The sequence below is a fragment of the Chiloscyllium punctatum genome, chromosome 1 (assembly GCF_047496795.1).
Source record: "Chiloscyllium punctatum isolate Juve2018m chromosome 1, sChiPun1.3, whole genome shotgun sequence".
NCBI lineage: Eukaryota > Metazoa > Chordata > Chondrichthyes > Orectolobiformes > Hemiscylliidae > Chiloscyllium > Chiloscyllium punctatum.
Window position 1 is genome coordinate 129,428,409 of NC_092739.1, and position 21,984 is coordinate 129,450,392.

A 21,984-nucleotide genomic window follows, 5' to 3' on the forward strand; every position below is an offset into this window, starting at 1 on the left:
CTTGGAATTTTCATTGTTGAATTAGAAAAAAAAGTAACGTATTACGGCAACCTTACAAGACTGCGCCCACTCCAGTAGACATGATCCTTGGTTCTCAGCTTGTGGTAAAGCAAACTTTATTTTCTGTAAAAGTTAACGTGAGTATTTTAACGGGGTGTAGATACTGTAGGCTTTCAGTAAACACAGATCACCCCTTTGTACATGAACTTGACAATCAGATTTTTGTGCATAATACAGCGGGCATTGTTCTGGCTCCGCAGCAACGTTGCGCCGAGTTTGATATCGTGCCAAACATCTTGCGGAGATTGTTTATGCCGTGTGTTGACCGCTGAAAGCATAAAGTTTTTATTCACGGGAATTGCGCTTTTTTAAAAAAAAAATATTCCTTTCATTCTTATCTTAAATTCTTTCAAGATGTTTTTCAGGAAATACTGCTGCAGAGGATTTTTTTTTGTTTTTTATTTAATGTTTTATTTGTGGGGTTGGATGAAACATCGCGCACCAGTGACAAGCAAAGCAACTCTTATGGTTCTGTGGAGTCTCCCGACTGATTTTGGCAACAGATAGCTCTAGGCAGAGAAGGTGGAAAAGAAATCAGAATAATGAATAAACAAAGGAAAAACAAAAGGCTACACAGCAACCTAATTACGAGGCTTTGCCGTTATTTAAATTAGAGAGCAAGGAATGCGATCACTATTGTTATGCATATTCATCCATTTAAAAGTAATTTTGTGTTTTGGATTTAATTTTTCATCATCGCTAGCTTTGTCTGTATCATAATCCTCTCTCGTTTCTTCTAGCTTATTTTTCAACAGCTACCTTTTCTAAAAAAAACTCAGATTAATTTTCATTTTGCTGGGAGTGCAGTAAAATTGCATCTTTACTGAAATTGCACAGTAAAGTTTTTCTTCAAATCCTTTAATTTGCAAAGCGACTATAGGGTGATGGAGCTTGTTTTGAAGCTGCAAAATTAAAAAAAACCTCTGACTGTTGAAGTGTGAGGATGACAAAAATGTTTGCTCATGACTGTTATAAGAACTGCAAATGGGAAAATAAATGGAGGATGCTGGTTGACAATTGTTTTTGAATGTGGCATTACAAAAATATTACAGAAACAGTTTACATACTAGCATGAAATTATTTTTCTTTGATTTTGTTTACAAACAGAACGGAAAATAAGTGCTTGTATTTATTATTTGGCCAACTGGCATTGATAATTTTCAATACGCCTTTTAAATAGTAGACTTTAAATTTGATTTACTGACTACATTCTCTGAGGAGATGACTGATTTTAAAATAATTCAACAGCAAGTTCCAAATTGTGCCACAAAAATTAAGTTTAATTTAAGTAGATATTTATTCCCCCTTCAAAAAAAAGGAGCAGAAGGCTTGTTGGTCATGTGCTAGCTTTTCTTTGCACGACTTCCTTCAAATGGAAGTTGTGCTTATTTAATTTTTTTATAGGGCAACCAATTATTGACTGCAGTGATTTTTTTTTAAATCAGGTCACTATTTAAACTTGCAGTCAGTAACCAAAATATATTTTATTTTATCTCAGTGCAATATTCCCCTGTAAAAAGGTTGTGAAGTTTAAAAAAAGGGAATAGAGAAATATTTACAAATACCAATCCAGTAGATGCAAAAAATATGGGCACTTAAATATATAAAACTGCAGTGCGTTCTAGCTGGGGGTGATAAAGAAAAGTTCTTCTGTTGACATCATAAATAATATTTTCAGTATTGAACTGAAATACCTGAATGCTTAAGAAATAGTCTAAGTGATTTCAGCAAAACGTCCAGATTTTAGAAGTGATTTTGTTTCTCTAGCCAGATTTTAGTGCGGACCTCTTCTGGGAATTTTAAGCCCAGGCGTATGGGGTACTTTGCTTCCCAAACGTTCTGGTTATTCTCCCTGTGCTGTGCAAGTTATGTCCGTTTTGTGACCTGATCGTTGCAGGTCTGTTCAAATTAATTCATCTGAGTTGGCAACAGTAAATTGGTTATTTTCTTGTGTTAAGTCCCAAAGTCATAAAGCTGTTGGTTAGAAAAGAATAGTGTAAGTGGATCAATACAGTAATTGGCAGTGTTATTATCATCATTTGTGAGCGGTTTGAGAAAGTATTGCACCAGTTCTGACAAAGTTCAATGAATTGCTGTGCTTTCTGATTGCTATAAAGGGGTTATAGCAATTGAATGTTGAGCTTATCAAATGATTTAACTATATTCCTAAAGGGAGAAATCACATTTGCACTTCACGGAAAAGGAAGTGAATGAATTACTTAATTTTCTTTTAATTTTGCATTTTCATTGAGAAGTTACAAAAATATCACTTAAATAAAAATTCAATGGCGTGCAAGGTGTAAATATATGATATCAATTAAGTTTGTTCCAGTTTATCGAATTAATTTGAAAGTGGGGAAAAAATAAGTTGGAGGAAACTTTTGAATGGGTTTGTGTTTATTTTGCTGAAGTAACCAGTCAGATTCCCTATGTTACCAACAGAATCATTTTACACTTCCACAAGCCATTTCTGTCAGCATGGATATCTTCTATTGGTCAAAGGTGTAAAGTGTTGTATGTGCACAGATTCACTTATATTTGCAATCAGAAAATGAAGTATGCAGCTTGAAACATTAGAAAATGTGTCATTATTAACCTTCATATGGGTATCAACTTTCAAACTTGAGTCAGCTCAAACTCTGGTGTGCCTGCTATTATTGCAGTACATGGCTTTTTATATGATTAAGAGATGACTATCTTCATTTTAATTATAAAACAGTAACCACATCTATCAATTTATTGATACATAACTTTTAAACTGTAGTTGAAGGTGGGGCTTTTTCGCAATGAATTAAAGAATGTAGTTGTGATATTTTTAAAATTGGGTACCTGGAATTTAAATTAAGCCCATGTTATCCTACAAACTCAAGTTGTTTCTCAAATTTAAATGCTGTACATCCATACTAAGAAAATTACAGGTGAGCTATGCATGCGTGTGAGTTTACAAGTGTGTGTGTATCTTATGTAATATTTAAAATTTGAATTGAATGTCAGAAACTTAAATCGGAATTTATTACATGTAAAAGGAGTTATTACTATGTAAATTGGACTTCAAAATATTGAATGTTTTGGAAAGTAAGTTGCCGAATAATAACTGGATATTTCAATCATATTTCTGGGAACTTCAAGAAAATATATAAAATAGAATGCTAGAATATGCATAAATATTATTATTCTCTACCTCCCCTATACCAGCTCTAAAACTGATCATGAAGTACTCGATTTGATGAGAATTAAAATCACATTTCATCACAGATCTTCAAGTTTTCATAGTTTCCAAATTTCTCATTTTCATTTTAAAATGCTCAGTAAATCATTATGACAATGACATCGCAAAAAAACCTCTTTTAACCTGTTCCAGTACAGTAATATACAATAATGTGTGTATCCAGTATTATTAATGATCAATGAATGGAAAGCTTTATATTTCACCCAATCATTTGTGCAAACTGTTTCTGCAATTTGTTTCTCTGTCATCTTAAATAAGATCCGATAAATGCAAACATGAAATTGATCTCTCATTAGTGAGCTTGCTAAAAATAGCTGAAAAGTTTCCCTCTAGTTGTTTGTTTAATGTTCATCACATCGGTCTCAGTGTTGCCGAGAGTGCAAACTAATGAACCCTAAGTCTGAGCTGATATAGCATAAGCTGCACTCTGGGGGTGTGTGTGTGTGGGGAGTGGATTTGGAGCACAAACAGGGATCAATCAGACCAGTTATACTAAAAAAAACTCTTAATTTTCCACAACATAAGAATGAATGGTCTGTCCTTTGCAGCACACTGAGTTGTAAAACTTAAAACCATTATGAAGAAATATTCTTATCAAGTACAAAATACTTAATAGAAAATCATCTTAAGTGTAATATCTACATGATAGTAGCATAGTAATGCACTACCTTATATATAAAAAAGAGAAACCGATAACATGCTGGTTCCTGTCCTGATGTGACGTGTTTTAGTCACGGTACTTGTATCATGTTTGTGTTCAGTGCGAACAGCTAATGTCTCTCAAGATGTTAAAAGCATTAACAATATACCCCCCACTTGTGCATAATGGTTGCAGAGAAACCACAACAAAATTGAGTAGGTTTTCAAAGTAACCAAACTATTCTGTTCCTTGTTTTTTTTCTCTCTCTAAATAAGCCATCCTACGCATTTGTCCGCCTCTTTGCATTTTCGCTTCATTGAAATCTTGACTCATTCTTTCCTGATATCTCAATGCATTCTTTACTTCTTTTGGCTTTTCCTTCCTCTTACAATCTATAGGCTTTTAAAATTCAAATTGGGCCTCATCTAAGCACAATTACTTAACTTTGTTTGTTTAATCTTCTGCTTTTTTCAACATTGGTGGTGTCGTACAATTATTTATCTTGGGCCGTATGTATTAAATAAAAACAAAGTTTTCCCACACTCCAAAAATGAAACAATTCAAATAGGCCTATATCCATTTTGCTTTATTCTTAGACTTTATAAACTGAAATCTCAATATTTAAAAGATTGAAGTTTAAAATTAGAACTTCCAATTTCCACAACTTAGGAGCCTTCCAAATAAATGATCATTCCTCTTCTGTATTTTGGTTGCAGCCCATTCCATTTTGTAAGATAAGGGCTTGCACCATGGTGCTCAGCTTTATTTAAGATTCATGAGGAGCCTCACTCTGTCATTAACGACAGAGGAAGATGGTGTGCTGAGAAGTTACACAATTCACTGGTCTCTATTTTCTCTGTGCCCTTGGTCTCGGCCAGCTGACCCTTTAGATTCTTTTCACCTGTTCCAGGTTTGCTCCAAGCAATCAGACTCCATAATTCAGCCCTCAGTTGTCAATGTCAATATTTACCATCTTCTTACCATACTTGCAGATGCCCTTGCGGTGGAGGTATGCATACCAAAAGGTCATATCCATTTCACATGGTGACAGTGTCATGCTTCAGGAATTATGCATTTGTACTTTTTTTTCCAAGAGATGGCAAGGAAGTGACTGAGGAAGTGAGGTTAGAAACTATCAGCCCTTTCTCCTGCCCACATATGTTATCCAAGTCACATCAGTGTAAAATGCAGACTTAGCAGGCACATGGTTTACGGTTCTCAGTCAGGCTGCTTTGTTCCACACATTTTGTAACTCAACTTAATCTCTGTAATGTATGTGTCAATTTCAGCAACAGGTGATAGATTGCTGGTGATTGTGGAGCTTAGACATATGAAGCGATCAGCTATCTCCAGTGGTATATTGTCAATGTTGATCAATGGCAGTATGACAACATCTGGAACTGTGATATTTCTGTTCTTGAAGCTGGTGAAAACCAAACCTTGTACAGGTCTGAGTGAATCTGTCCATCTTCTGCTTAATGTGCTCCTCTGTTTGGAATACTATGGCAGCATTGTTAGCTTAAAGCTGCTCTCTGACTTGAATCGTCCTTGTCTTGGATCTCAATTGAACAAGGTTTCCATCCCTCTCTAGTTGACCTGAACAAATATGACATCGACAAATATGACATCAACAAAGAACAGGCAGGAAAGTGGACATGAGAAATGTTGGATCAACCATGACCCCAAAGAACAGCGATGCAGCCTCAAGGGACTGAAGAGCCTACCCCCATTCTGATTTATTATGGTCTCATGGACTTCACATAGTAAACACACAGTGCTTGAAAACACAGGAGGTCTGATAGCATTTGTGGAAAGAGAAGCTAAGTTAATGTTTTGTGTCAGATATGACTTGTTCAGAACTGAAAGAACATATTTGTGCCAGAACACAACTCTGTTGGACCCCACTGCAGATCTTAAAGGGTCCAAAATTTCCATCATTGCCATGGAAAGAGGAGGGCATGTTGAATCGCTTCTGTCGGCAGCCGTTTTTATCCAGCATTGTAAATGAGCAGCCTCAGCTCTCAGTCACAGGTCTTGGTAATATCAATGTGGGCAATATGTAATGGTCTCCTTTATTCCTGGTATTTTTATTGCAGCTGTCTGACCAAGAAGATCATGCTAATTGTAGATCTCTCTGTTCTGAAACCACTCTGGGATTGCAGGTTAGATTTGTCCAGCCAAGATCTGCAGTCTGACTGACAAATATTTATCCCATCAGCAGGGAGATGCTGCAATAATTAATGTGACTGTTGCAGTTGCCCTTTTTCTTGTCCAAGGTCACAAACTTGGCATCATGCCTGTCCAGGGGATTAACACCCCCACCCCTCCAGCAGAGACAGAGAATTCCATGCGGGTACATAGGACTGCGATTTTCTAATGCTTGATGTAGTCCAACATCAGCACCTGGAGCTTTGGGCCTGGCAAGCGAACCAGTCACTTCACTAAGCTCCTTTGTTATGGATTTGACATCCAGCACTGCCAAGACAAGCAGCCTTCCTACATTGTCTCTAATGTCTTCAGTGACCGTGTTCTCCCAGAGTACAATTCAAAGTAGTGTTTTACCCATCTCTCCAAGGGTTCCTTGATGACCCCTCTGCTCCTATTTTTGACGGAGCCATTTTCTTTGCTGATGGAACTTTTGCCTTTTTATGATCCCTCAAAATATGCCCCTTACATTCTGTGTGTTGAAGACTATCTTGATGTTCTGGGACAGTTATAACTGGTATTTTCCCTTTCATATTTCACCATGATGAAAATCATTACGATTGTAATGTTAAGCACTAAGTGTGATGTGCGATCCTTTGCTACTAACCTAAGCATGTGTGAGCTTCCAGGATGGCCTAATTATTTTGACATGATTCAAAAAGACCTACTCCAGGATCCGAGTGTATAATCTAGGTTGGCATCTTTGTGCAGCAGTGAGGAGATATTACACCATGGAGGATGTATCCTTCAGATGATCTGTTTAAATACAGTCCCTACATGCTATAGTTATTCAGGGTGGATGGGTAATCCAACATCAGACTTCATTGTTTGTGTTTCGAGGTACTATGACCATTGCTGCTTTAACCACGCTTCTCTTGCTCCTTCTGAATTCAAAACACGCTGCTGTTTACTTTTCTCTCCCTATTATACTGAAGTCTACATTTGTACGATAGAAATTTGACATCAGCTGATCACTTGGTGTACCACGTGATTCATCTGCCACCTCACCATGTTTTCTTTGCTTTGATGTCCCTATCTTTAAGCTCAGTGTGATTCAGGGTTTTTTCCAAAATTGTTAACTACTACTATAACATGCTGAAAACATCACCAGTAGCCAAGCCACTGAAAGCTCTTAGCTCAGTGCATCTACCCTACTGTATCTGTAGAAACTGTAATCCATGCCTTTGTCACCTCCAGGCTCACTTATTCCAGTGGTTTGTCAGCTAACTTTCTATCCTCATCTCCCTGAAAACAAGCTGATGTAAAATATTTGTTGCCCAAATCGGCACTGAATCCTGGTTCCCCATTATTTCTGGTTTTAATGATCTGAACTGGGTCCTAGTGTGTCAACAAATAAAATAAAATCACCAGCTTCGGTTTTTCACAGTCTCATCCCCCTCGATCTTTGCATTCTGATGAGCCACAAGACTTCTGTGACCCTATGGTGGTTCTTTTAAACAATGCATTCATGGGATTTTGAGATGGTTATGTGGTTTAGACTTTCCCACCATGATTATTGTTTAACATTGAAATTAGTTTCATAGCAATTTTACGAGGACCATGACAAGAAAGAACTTGAATAACGTAGCGGCCTTGGACTTCAGGACATGCCAAGAATATCGCTGCTAAATAATTACAATGAAATAAATTGCCAATTATTTCAGATATTGCAGTGATGCTTTTGATGACTTTAGAATATTGTATACAGTTCTAGCTGCCCTCCTATAACAAGAATATCATTAAATTGGAGAGGGTTCGGAAAAGATTCACCCAGATGTTGCCAGGACTAGAAGCCTTGAGTAAGAAGGATAGGCTGAGACCATTTTTTCCGTTGGAGCATAGGAGGTTGAGGGGTGACCTTGCAGAGGTTTATAAAATCATAAGGGGCATAGATAAGGTGATTAAGGTGGGGAAGTTCAAAACTAGGGTCAACATTTTCACACAGAGGATGGTTTGTATGTGAAATGAACTGCCGAGGAAATGGAAGATGCAGTTACAGTTGCAATGTTTAAAAGACATTTGAACAGGAACACGAGTAGGAAGGGTTTAGAAGGGTGTAGGCCAAGTGCATGCAGGAGAACTGGTTTAGTTTGGGAATATAAGTAATGCAATGGAATATTTTAAACCCATCCAAGATCTCAGTATATCTATTCAGGAAGTTTGCATCTCCCAACAGTATGTCACTCTTTTACTACAGCATTTAAGTTCCAGCCAAGATTGTGTGTTCAAGCCCTGGAGTGGGGCTTGAAATCACAGCCCAGATTTTATGGTCTCTGGATAGTAAGAGATTGGATATACCCTGAAAGATGTAGATCTGGACCCTACAGCGATTCCAATTGAAAATTGTAATTATCCAGGATGTTTTAACTTCTAATGGGCAATTGCCCACCATCTGGAAGTCCCTGATCATCTCCCTAACTCTCTGCGAGAGTGTTGTGACTCACTTATCTGGATTGTTACTCAGGAGAACTTAAAAAGATAAAAACCTGCTCCGAATTCTGGGTTTTTAAAATCAATTAATGGGGTACCAGATTGGTGGGCCAGCATTTATTACCCATCCATTATTATCCTTGAAAAGCTGTTGATGAGACACCTTCTTGAATTCCCAGGTGTTTATTTGATATAGGGAGATTCGGGATTTTAACCCAGTGACACTGAAGGAACAGCAATATCTTTCAAAGTCAGGATGGTGACTTGATTGGAGGGGAACTTGGAAGTGGTGATGTTCCCACGTATATGTTGTCCTTGTCCTTCTGGACAGAAGTGGTTCTGGATTTGGAAGGTACTGTCTGAGGAGCCTCAGCGAATTACTGCAGTGCCATTTGGAGATGATACTGACTATTGCTGCTGAGCATGGCCGGTGCAGAGAATGAATGTGGATATGGTGCCAGTTAAGTGGGCTGCTTTGTCCTGGATGGTGTCAAACGTAATTCAATGCTGTTAGAGTTGCATTCCTCCAGGCAAATGAGTATGCTGTCACACTCCTGACTTGTGCCTTGTAGATGGTGGACAGATGTTGAGGTCTATTGCACTCCCAACTACCTTCTCCCCAGCCCCAGACCCTCCCCCTCCCCCTCCCCCTCCCCCTCCCCTTCCCATTTATCTCTCCACCCCCGAGGCTTCCAGCCTCATTCCTGATGAACAGCTCCTGCCCGAAACATTGATTTTCCTGCTTCTTGGATGCTACCTGACCTGCTGTGCATTTCCAGCACCACTCTAATCTTGACTTTGAAAATCAAGAGATGAATCACTAACTGCAAGATTCCTAGCCTCTGACCTATTCTTGTAGCCACAGTGATTATGCAGTTAGTCTAGTTAAGTTCCTGGTCAATTCCCAGAATGCTGATATTGGGGGTTCAGTGATAGAAATGTTACTGAATGTGTCTCTCTCTCTCTCTCTCTCTCTCTCTCTCTCTCTCCCTCTCTCTCTCTCTCTCTCTCTCTCTCTCTCTCTCTCTCTCTCTCTCTCTCTCTCTCTCACATACATAGCGTCATAGACATGTACAGTACAGAAACAGACCCTTCAGTCCCACTCATCCATACCGACCAGATATTCTGACCTATTCATAACCCATACAGATGCCTTTTAAATGTTGCAATTATACCACCCTCCACCACTTCCTCTCTTGGATCGTTCTATACATGCACCACCATCTGCGTGAAAAGTTACCCTTTAAGTCTCTTTTATATCTTTCCCCCCTCACCCTAAACCTATGCCCTCTAGTTCTGGACTCCCCCACCCAAGGGAGCAGACTTTGTCTATTTATCCTAACCATGCCCCTCATAATTTTACAAACCTCTAGAAGGTCCCCGCTCAGCCTCCAATGCTCCAGGGAAAACAGTCCTAGCCTATTCAACCTCTCCCTATAGCTCAACTCCTCCAACCTTGGCAACATACATATAAGTCTTTTCTGAACCCTTTCAAGTTTCACAACATCCTTCCGATAGGAAGAAGACCAGAATTGTACGCATTATTCCAAAAATGTCCTGTACAGCCGTAACATGGCCTCCCAACTTCTGTACTCAATGCTCTGACTAATAAAAGAAAGCATACCAAACACTACCTTCACTATCTGATGTTCCTGTGACTCCACTTTCAAGGAGCTATGAACCTGCACTCCATGGTCTCTTTGTTCAGCATCACTCCCTAGGAACTTACCATTTAGTGTATAAGTCCTGCTAAAATTTGCTTTCCCAAAATGCAGCATCTTGCATTTATCTAAATTAAACTCCATCTGCTACTCCACAGCCCATTGGACCATCTGAGCAAGATTCTGTCGTAATTTGAGGTGATCTTCTTTGCTATCCACTACACCTCCAATTTTAGTGTCATCTGCAAACTTACTAACTATACCTCTTATACTCCCATCCAAATTATTTATATAAATGACAAAAAGTAGTGGACCCAGCACTGATCCTTGTGGCACTCCACTGGTCGCAGGTTTCCAGTCTGAAAAACAACCCTCCACCATCACCCTATGTCTTCTACTTCGAGCCAGTTCTGTATCCAAGTGTCTACTTATCTCTGTATTGTGAGATCTAACCTTGCTAACCAGTCTCCCATGGGGAACCTTGTCAAGTGCCTTACCGAAGTCCATATAGATCACATCTACTGTTCTGCACTCATCAATCCTCTTTGTTACTTCTTCAAAAAACTTAAATTAAGTTCGTGAGACATGATTTCCCATGCACAAATCCATGTTTACATCCTTAATCAGTCCTTGCCTTTCCAATACGTGTTAATCCTATCCCTCAGGATTCCCTCCAACAACTTGCCCACCACCGACGTCAGGCTCACCAGTCTGTAGTTCCCTCGCTTGTCCTTACCACCTTTCTTAAACAGTGGCATCATGTTAGCAAACCTCCAGTCTTCCTGCACCTCATCTGAAATATTGATGATACAAATTTCTCAGCAGGGGGGCCCAGCAATCAGTTCCCCAGCTTACCACAGAGTTCTAGGAACCCCTGATCAGGTCTTGGGGAATAGTCCACTTTTATGCTTTTCAAGACATCCAGCACTCCCTCCTATGTAATATGGTCATTTTTCATGATGTCACCAACTATTTCCCTGCATTCTATATCTTCCATGCCCTTATCCACAGTAAATACTGATGCAAAATTTTCATTTAGTATCTCCCCCATTTCCTGCAGCTCCACACAAAGGCCACCTTGCTGATCTTTGAGGGGCCCTATTCTCTCCCTAGTTACCCTTTTGTCCTTAATGGATTTATAAAATCCCTTTTGGATTCTGCTCAACCCTATTTGCAAAGGTATCTCATGTCCCCTTTTTGCCCTTCTGATTTCCCTCCTAAGTATACTCCTACTGCCTTTATAATCTTCTGAGGGTTCACTTGATCTGTCCTGTCTATACCTGACATATCCTTCCTTCCTTTTTCTTAACAAAGCCCTAAATTTCTCTAATCATCCAGCATTCCCTACACCAACCAGTCTTTCCTTTCACTCTAACAGGAATATACTGACTCTGGACTCTCGTTATCTCATTTCTGAAGGCTTCCCATTTTCTACCTGTCCCTTTACCCGCTAACATCTGCCCCCAATCAGCTTTTGAAAAGTTATTGCCTAATACTGTCAAAATTAGCCTTCTATGCTTTTCCATCACTATTTTAAAACTAATTGAATTATGGTCGCTAGCCCCAAAGATCCCCCCCCCACTGACACCTCAGTCACCTGCCCTGCCTTATTTCCCAAGAGTAGGTCAAGGTTTGCACGTTCTCTAGTAGGTACGTCCATATAGTGAATTAGAACATTTTCTTGTACACACTTAATAAATTCCTCCCCATCTAAACCCTTAATACAGTGGCAGTCACAGTCTATATTTGGAAAGTTAAAATCCCCTACCATACCCACCCTGTTATTCTTATAGATAACTGAAATCTCATTACAAATTTGTTTCTCAATTTCCCTCTGATTATTAGGGAGTCTATAATACAATCCCAATAAGGTGATCATCCTTTTCTCATTTCTCAGTTCCAACCAAATAACGTCCCTGGATGTATTTCCCAGAATATCCTCCCTCAGCACAGCTGTAATGCTATCCCTTATCCAAAATGCCACTTCCCCCTCCTCTCTTGCCTTCCTTTCTGGCCTTCCTGTAGCATTTGTATCCTGGAACATTAGATTAGATTAGATTAGATTAGATTACTTACAGTGTGGAAACAGGCCCTTTGGCCCAACAAGTCCACACCGCCCCGCCGAAGCGTACCCACCCATACCCCTACATCTACATCGACCCCTTACCTAACACTACGGGCAATTTAGCATGGCAAATTCACCTGACCTGCACATCTTTGGACTGTGGGAGGAAACCAGAGCACCTGGAGGAAACCCACGCAGACACGGGAAGAACGTGCAAACTCCACACAGTCAGTCGCCTGAGGCGGGAATTGAACCCGGGTCTCCGGCGCTGTGAGGCAGCAGTGCTAACCACTGTGCCACCGTGCCGCCCCCGTGCTGCCAGTCCTGCTCATCCCTGAGCCATGTTTCTGCAATTGCTATGATATCCTAGTCCTATGTTCCTAACCATGCTCTTGAGTTCATCTAGGTAAAAACAATGACTGCAGATGCTGGAAACCAGATTCTGGATTAGTGGTGCTGGAAAAGGACAGCAGTTCAGGCAGTTGCCTGAACTGCTGTGCTTTTCCAGCACCACTAATCCAGAACCTGAGTTCATCTGCCTTCCCTGTTAGGCCTTTTGCATTGAAATAAATACAACTTAATTTATCAGTCCTATCTTGTTCTCTCATTTGACCCTGCCTGCCCTCACTGTTTGACTCGCTTCTTTTCTCAGATTGATCTCATTCCTCACTTTCTCCCGGGATCCCACCCTCTACCTTACAAGTTTAAATCCTCCTGAGCAGTTCTAGCAAATTTCCCTGCCAGTATATTAGTCCACTTCCAAATCAGGTGCAATCCATCCTTCTTGTACAGGTCACTTCTACCCCAGAAGAGATTCCAATGATCCAAAAATGTGAATCCTTCTCCCATATACCAGCTCCTCAGCCATGCTTTCATCTGCTCTATCCTCCTATTCCTACCCTCACTAGCTAGTAGCATCGGGAGTAATCCAAATAGAACTACTCTCGAGGACCTCCTTTTTAAATTCCTGCTTAACTATCTATATTCTCCCTTAAGAATCTCATCCTTTTCCCTTCCGATGTAATTGATTCCAATGTGTACAGTGACCTCGTGCTGGGCCCTCTTCCCCCTTGAGAGCATTCTCCATCCTCTCTGATTCATTCTTAATCCTGGCACCAGGGAGGCAATGCACCATTTTGATTTTTCGCTGCTGGCCACAGAAATGTCTGTCTGTGTGCCTCTGACTAGAGAGTCCCCTATCACAATCGATCACTTGGAACCCGATGTACGCCTTGTTACATTGAGCCAGCCTCGATATCAGAAACTTGGCTCTTTGTGCTATGTTCCCCTGAGAATCCATTACTCTCTACATTTTCCAAAACAGCATTCTTGTTTGAAATGGGGATAGCCACAGAAGACTCCTGCATTACCTGCCTACCTCTCTTACCTTTCCTGGAGTTAACCCATCTATGTATCTGTGACTTTTCTCCCTTTCTACAACTGCCGTGCATCACACACCCCTGTTCATGTCAATTCCCCATTGCTCCAACTGATCCATTTGATCTGATCAGCTTTGCAACCAACGGCATTTATTGTAAATATATTCCTCAGTAATCCGTAAACTCTCCCAAAACTTCCATGTCCTACAGGAAGAGCATACCGCTCTACGAAGGGCCTTTTTGCTTCTTCCAATGTACAGATGCAGAAAATAGCACAGTTTTATTGCTGTATACAACATTGTTTCAGGCTAAATTAATACTTATGGCTTATATTTTTAAGCTTAATCAAGAGACATATCTCAAATAAAACATCTAATCAAGAAAGAACCCACTCGACTGACTGTTGTATATTTACAGCAAGACTATTCTTAAAACTATTCACTTATCTGTTTCTGTGCTGTGACCTTTCTCAAAGAGGTTCCTTCAAGATTAGTTGTGAACTTCATTGTTTATTAATTTTTGACGGTGCACTCTGATATACAGTGATACATGAATTAACCAGGAAAGGCAGTAACTGTACATGTTCACTGCTGTGTCAGTTAGCAGTGCGGTTTCTCGCTCTCGCTCTCTCTCTCTCTCTCTCTCTGTGACCTGACCATGTACTGCCTTTGTCTCTCCCTCTCTCTTTTAAAAGTGCCGTTGTTTTGACTTTGTTTTACCTCTGAAAGTTCTGAAACAATGCAGCAGCATATAAAACAGTAATTGCTACTCCTGGAAATCAAGGAAATCACCTCCAACACCTTTAATACCTCAAAAAAAGGAGCAGCCTGTTAAGCCAGAAATTTTACCCCCATCCTCCATCTTGAATTCACCAGAATCCCATTGGAAATGGTCATTGCCTGGCATTTGTATAGCACAAACATATCTGGCCAAGCCTGCGCAGGTCTTCCTGTATGTGTACGTTAACTGCATTAGTATCTGAGGAGTCATAAATGGTTCTGAAAATTGTCAAATCATTAGCAGATCATATCAAATGTTATGATCTAGGAGGCCATTGATGAAGCAGCTGAAGGTATTTGGGTCTAGCATACAGTCCTTGGGAATACCACAGAGATGTCCTGCAGCTGAGATGATAAATTTTCTGTAATCTCCACCATCTCCATTTGTGTTTGGTATGACTCCAGCCAGTGGAGAGTTTTCTCGTTGATTCCCATTAATTCCTTTTTTGCTCAGGCACATCAGTGCCACACTTGCTCAAATGAAATCTTGATGCCAAGGGCTGTCATTCTCACTTCACCTCTGGAATTCAGCTCTTTTGTCCATGTTTGAACCAAGGCTGTAATGAGGTCAGGAGCTGAACAGCCCTGGCAGAATCCAAACAAGGCATCACTGAGCAGGTTATTACTGAGCAGGTGCTGCTTGATAGCACTGTTGATGATACCTTAATTCAGTTTACTGATGGTCGAGTGTAGACTGATGGGACTGTGATTGGTCAGGTTGGAGTTGTCCTCCTGTTTGAGGATGCATCAGGTCATCTTTCCACATTGCCAGGTAGATGCCAATAGATGTTAGCTATGTAAGCATGACCTGCCAATGACTGTCACTGACCCCCCATTCCTATCACTAACACTGACTCACTTTACATCTGCAACTCCAACCTGTATGCTTATACCCAGTCCATCCCACCAGACATCCAACCTCACTAAGCAGTTAGACCTCCCTTACCCTTACCTAACCCAGTCCCATTACCTATCTTACCATCTCATCCACCCTCCTACTAGTTTAAATCCTCCTGAGCAATTCTATCAAATTTCCCTGCCAGTATATTAGTCCCCTTCCAATTCAGGTGCAATCCATCCTTCTTGTACAGATCACTTCTACCCAGTGATCCAAAAAATGTGAATCCTTCTCCCATACACCAGCTCCTCAGCCATGCATTCATCTGCTCTATCCTCCTATTCCTCCCCTCACTAGCTTGTAGCACTGGGAGTAATCCAGATATAACTACTCTCGAGGGCCTCCTTTTTAAATTTCTGCCTAACTCTATATTTTCTATATTTTGTTCCCTTGCCAAAAACACAACTCCTAAAACAAACCCACTTATCTGTTACTGTACCTCCTTACCCACCTGCTACCGTACCTCCTCACTGGCCAACTCTCCATAGCTTCTCAAAGAGTTTTGGCCATTGAAATGTTTTACCTGCTTGAAGTGTTGCTAAGGGCCATGGCTTTCATGCAGAATCTTATACTCCTTAGAAGGACTGCTGCACCCTGTGACTCTGGTCGCATGTTCCTTTGGAGTTTGGACCTGAGGAAATCCTCAGAAGATATATAACCTTTTCTCCACATTGTGGAAGCAGGCTGCTCGGCCCATCAAATCTACACTGCCTCTCTGACTCAAGCCCTACCCTATTCCCATAACCTTGCACAGCTATTCCACCTAGCCTGCATGGCCCTGGACACTATAGGCAACTTAGAACGGGCAACTCATCTAACCTGCACAACATTGGGTTGTGGGAGGAAACCGGAGAACCTAGGGGAAATCCACAACGATGCACGGTGAATATGTACACTCCACAAGGACTGTCGCCCAAGGGCGAATCGAACCCAGGTTCCTGCCACTGTGAGGCCACAGTGCTAACCATTGAGCCACCATACCGCCTAAGACCTGGATCCATGTTATTCTATCTCAAAGTTGCATTGTTACTATTGAGCCAAGGCTCAAGATGCTTTACTACCCAAGATATTTATTCCACTTCTCTATGGGTTTTGATCTTGCTGTAGTTAGCTTGCAAAATACAGATCTTAGCTGAAAATGTGTTGCTGGAAAAGCGCAGCAGGTCAGGCAGCATCCAAGGAACAGGCGAATCGACGTTTCGGCCATAATACAGATCTTATGCCATAATAGCATCATTTGCTGTTTGAATATTGCAATTAAGCCAGTATCTTGGGCCAGGTGGCTTCTGGTGAGCAGGCTTAAAACATTAAAAATGTAACAGCTAAGGAAAGATGACGTGATTATTCTGATGAACCAGTTCCTGTAACAGGGTTTATAAACAAAATGCTGAAAATACTCAGCATGTCAGGCAGCATCTATGAAGAGCAAAACAATGTTTCACCTTAATAACTTTTCATACAGTGCTTTTGTAAAACTTATTTGGACAGCTTTCAATAAAATCACAAATTTACCAGTCAGGTCTGAAAATATTCATATGGCGTGATTGCTATTTTTATCCAATTTCGAAAGGTTCAAACAATAATAAAGGAAATAAACTCACATTTCTTTTTGTAGCACATTTCAAATGCTAAGGATATCACAAGACACTTCCCAGTCAATTGAGCATCTTTAAACTGTGTTTACTGATATGTGGGAAGTCTGATAGTTATGGTCCTGTCGATGTCAATGAGATAATAGACCAGGCAATTTGTTTTCTCACTAATACTTGATGGGGGCTTGTTGCTCAGCTCACCAGGAGAACATTACTGCACTCGATCGAAGAGTCTGATGGGATCTTTAATGTCAGCTTGAGTTGGCGGATCTGGTTTAACACCGCATCCAAAATGTGATATCTCTGATAGTGTGTACCTCTCTCAGCACTGTACAAAACTAGCAGCCTAGATTGTAAATTATTTTACTTAAACCATTCAGAAATGCTCCGACACACTTCTGGGGCTTCAAGCTGGGTCTCTTTGCTCCCAGGTAGGGACACTCCCAATGCATCACAAGAGCTCTGAGCTAAATTGTGTACTCAAGATTGTGAAGTGAAGTGTTACCTGAATCACTGACCTTCTGACTGCAAAGGCTATTATAGCTGGTGATGCAGTGCAGTTGCACTGGACTATTGCACATGCCATAATGCAACTGTACATTCTAATCTTCTTTTAAAATATCCTATGCTGATGCTTTAGAAATTTTCTCTGTAATTTTTCCAAAGTATTTCTTTCTCTACTTTGCCTTCAGCACTTATTTAACTCGAGCATCATGAAATAAGAATTGACATTGATAGAAAACTTTTGTCTATAGCCAGTGAAAAGAAATTTTATCCCTGACTTGTCCTTCTAAAGCCAAGTGCATAAACATAGCTGATATATTGCTTTTGTCTTTTCGAACCTTCAAGTGGACTCGTTGAAGTTTTTTCTCTGCAGTGATTATGTTGAGTTTTCAAACTCATTGCCGTGAGAATCTCATCTGTAACAACACTAATCTGCCACTGAAGTGTTAATTCACTAACAACGACTTGAATTTACATAACATATTTAACATAGTAAAATGCCCTTAGGCACTTCACAGGAGCAATTATCAAACCACTGCTACCATGCTGCCCTTCCCTTCTCAAAGAAAGAAGAGCACCTTATATAATTTTAACTGAATTAAATTAGAACTAAGTAGAGCAGTTCATCTTGAAATAAGCTGATAGGGTGCTTTCATGTAGGAAGCGGTGTCAAGTTGAAAATGCCTTTTGCGTTTTCAATACTCGGTTTCATGAATAGCTACTAATGTATTTTACGTAGTAGTACAAAGTCGCAAAGGAGTCAGCTTAATGCTGATGATGCTTCAGTGCACGTAATATATAATCACAGCTCATCACATTTTACAATATTAATAGAACTGAAAAATTTGTCTCAGGAAAATTATCCATTCATTTTAGTTGAAAAAGTTTATCAAACCACTAGCAAACTATCTTGATGAGAAAAGCAAGCTTGTAAAGTATACGTCTGTGTCTGAGTTCTGTAATTTATAATCTGAAATAAATGTTGTAAGTTCAGTAATGCATATATAAATTAAATCCATAAATACTTTTGTGAGGAGTAATAATGTTGAATATTGTGTTAAATGACATCCTTTTTGAGTTTAGGTAACACAGTATTTCAAGACGACTGATGCAGAAACAAAAAGACCTAGCCTTAATATGGCTTATAAAAATGCATCTAAGCTGTAAAACACCAAGTGAGAAAGTTTTGTCTGTTGGTTTCTTTTCCATTTGCAGCCCTACTACATTGTTTACAACTTCTCAGACTTCTTTCTGTCTGTGTACTTTTGACAGAAATGTGAAATTACATGAAAACCCTGCTGGGTGAAAACATTAGTTTTGCACTATTCCTCCTGACAAATGATCAAGCCTTGGCTGTCATATCGTATCGGTAGCATGTGATATAATTATGTATGTATCCATCAATTGGTGGAAATTTGCTGGCTTTTACAAAACACTGTTTTCTTGCCAGGCGCTTTCCATTGCAGTTGCACATTATTTATTTCAAAAACAAAGATTGTGAATAACATAATTCCTGTTCTTTGATAAAAGTTAACTTTTTGTGTGCCATGTGTCACTAAGTACAGAGCTGTTAACTGACCACTTTTGATTTATTTTTCATCTCCTAATTCCAATTCTAAAACTAAACTGAATAATTTCATTCTTACTCCATTGTTCTATTCTTTAGATCTGGGAATTTACAGCAGAAGGTGAAAGAGGTTTTTTTTAATTTGATCTGCAGTTCCATACTTTATTGTGTTGTTAGTTCCACTTTATTTGGGGAACAAACTTCAGCAGAAATTTGTGAATGATTCTGAGAGAAAATCTTTGTATGTTTTGCCTCACTAAAATAGTGGTAAGAAGGTTCACTTTATCTCAGATTTTCAATTTTACAATTACAAAAATATGATAGTCTGTGTATATGGCCTTCATTGTAAATGGTTATTTTCATCATAGTGTCGTTTGTGCTAGATAAACTGATTGGTATTGGCTGCAAAGATGTGATTTTGACATATACTAACTTTAAGTAGTCTTTTTAATAAGAAATCATACATTAAGGCATTTACAAAATTTGAAAAGGCTGTTTAACAAGTCAATGTCTTATCAGTCTTTCGTACTTACTATTTTAGCTATTACCAAGGGTTTGTTATAGATTTAAAAGCTGAAACAATTCTGAGGACAGTAGTGTAGAAAGACCAAGCCTGTTACTGCATTCACACTCTTAAAACTTTCAGCAAATCACTTCAGAATTTATCCATGTTTCTGCTTTAGTATCACTGATGTCAAAAATTGACAGAAACCATGTTGATTTTTCATCATAAATATTTTTAACCTCCTTTTACCTCCCTTCTAGTGAAGGTGACAATTTATGATGGGTACAGTTCCACAGCTATCTAACATTCTTCAACAGTGCATATTACCAAGTGCTAGGAGGGGAAGGCAGATATCCTGTCACATTCACTCTGAGATATATTTTCCACTCATCTGTCAGAGAGTGTAACTTCTGACTTTTAAAATAAATCCTGTTGATAGAATTGTTCATGTGAAAATATCAAGGGGATGAAAGGCTGCACATGAAAATATTTATTTATATCTTCACTAATCTTCACATTATTTAAGTCAAAGTGCAGTGTGTATGTGTATGTTTATAAAGCATGTGATTACTGTTCATAGCCTCCAACTTGTGTTTATTCTCAGCACTTGCCTTTATGCCAACCTGACTTTATCTAAATCCAGTCCATACACAGCATTGGAACATGAAGATGGGGTGATTTGGTTTTACCCTAATGTGACTTAATCTTTCCAACTAATTAACAACTGAATGGAAAAGTGAGCGATTGATTGAATCTAACTGTCCTAACAATAATCAGCTGTTTGAAAAACTAAACATGTTAGATTAAAAATCGAATGAGCTGGAAATACACAGCATATCAGTTAGCTTCGAAAAGGGAAAGGTGTTTGAATATCTTTGTGACTCTTCACAGCTGAAGATTTTAAAATATTTTATTGCCTTGAACCTAATGCTGATCATATTGTGAAATATGAGCCATCAATGGTAAAGTCCATTGCTACAACATTTTGTTAGCATGCCACAGGCATTGTGCGCTAGTCTCTCGTTTTTGAATTGTTGAAATATTTGATTATGTGCCACTAATGAAATTTTACTCTAACATACTGCAAATTAGTTTCTTTTTCCTGTAAGAACTGCTATTATGTCTACTGCAAAAGAACACAATTACCTTTTGTGACTGTCACTCAAAAGCACATTGAGATGGTGGAGAATTCCCAAGCACAGTAAGAAACACAAAAATACTCTACCCAAAAAATGATAAGAGGATGTATATTGATTTATAAAACAACAAATACCAAGAGAAAATTACAAGAATATAAACCCAAACTTGGCGATTCAGGTGACTTGTAAATTGCTTGAGCTCTGTTTTCCACGGCATATAACTTCACTGGAGTCCCTAGGTGATGTTAGACTACCTTGTAACTTTCTCCCATGTGGCTACTATTCTATATTGTAGGTTTCTTGATACGTACAAATCGGCCTCTTAGCAATAAAAGGGAAACAATGTACCGTAAATCAGAGCCTAAATCATGTTTCGTCTTAGCTGAGCTGTTTTCCACAAACCTCATCTGTACGCTAATTGTTATACTGACCTCCCGGGCTGAAACAGTAGCAGCTTTACCCCAGGGTGTCAAAAGAAAATGCGATAACTGTCTGAATGCTTGTCTTCAAGAAGAATCCTAACTACTTGTGAATCATGTACTAACTGGAAACATTACTGAGATTTTTACTGTGTTTAAAATTACTTCTGCTTTTGGTAGCCTTGTAATTTAAGAGTTTATCTGGAAATGGGCCCAATGCACCGTTTAAATTTAGCAAATCCATTTAATTGCAGTGAAGGAAAAATAAATCAGTGGTTTGCTAAATTATATTATTGTATTCCTTTTCTTGCTTTTCCTTTCAAATATTCTTACCTGCTGTCCCAAGTGGATGAATCCTACTTGAATACACTTCTGTGATCATTGTCAACCTTCTGGTTGCTGACTTGCACAGAACCATTCATGTGTGTATTTTGAACTGAATGCCAATAATTTGTCTAGTTTGAGATGTGGGGTGAGTATGTCTTCTTTCTTGATGCCCAAATTTGCAAGGGATTATAGGATTACAGGATAACAGGGTAGAACTGGCCTTCTTACCCTCTCCCAAAGGTTTATGTTGGTAAAGCCAATTGAGTGCATTTACAGTTATAGTACCTTTAATAGTGCAACATGTGTTCAAGATATTTACAGTTAGGCATTTGATAAGAGTAGGAGTTGAAAAGGGTGACACTTAAGGTTTTACAACCAAAAAAATGTTATGACAAAGGCAGAGGTATTAAGCAAACCTTTGAAAAGAATTAAGGATGTAAGAAGAGAAGGGATTTAGAAAGAGAGCGTAAGTGAAGATCAGTGAAAGCTTGTCACCAGTGATAGAGCATAGGGAGGGAAGAACATGTAACAGATATGGCTGAGAACACAGCACAAACTAATTTTCAAACATTGGGCCCTAAAGAC

The 21,984-nt window shown here is 39.3% G+C and overlaps 1 protein-coding gene across 14 annotated transcripts in view; it reads left to right on the forward strand.

Annotated features, from left to right (window-relative positions):
• LOC140479798 (transcription factor 4-like) overlaps nt 1-21,984 on the forward strand; it is a 607,832-nt gene that overhangs the window by 455,152 nt on the left and 130,696 nt on the right. The window contains exon 2 of one of the 14 annotated variants that reach the window (XM_072574082.1): nt 26-104. The exons of the other annotated variants lie outside the window; for them this stretch is intronic. Within the exon in view, the coding sequence (XP_072430183.1) occupies nt 26-104 (79 nt within the window). The remainder of the gene's footprint in view (nt 1-25; nt 105-21,984) is intronic. 14 annotated transcript variants of the gene reach the window in all.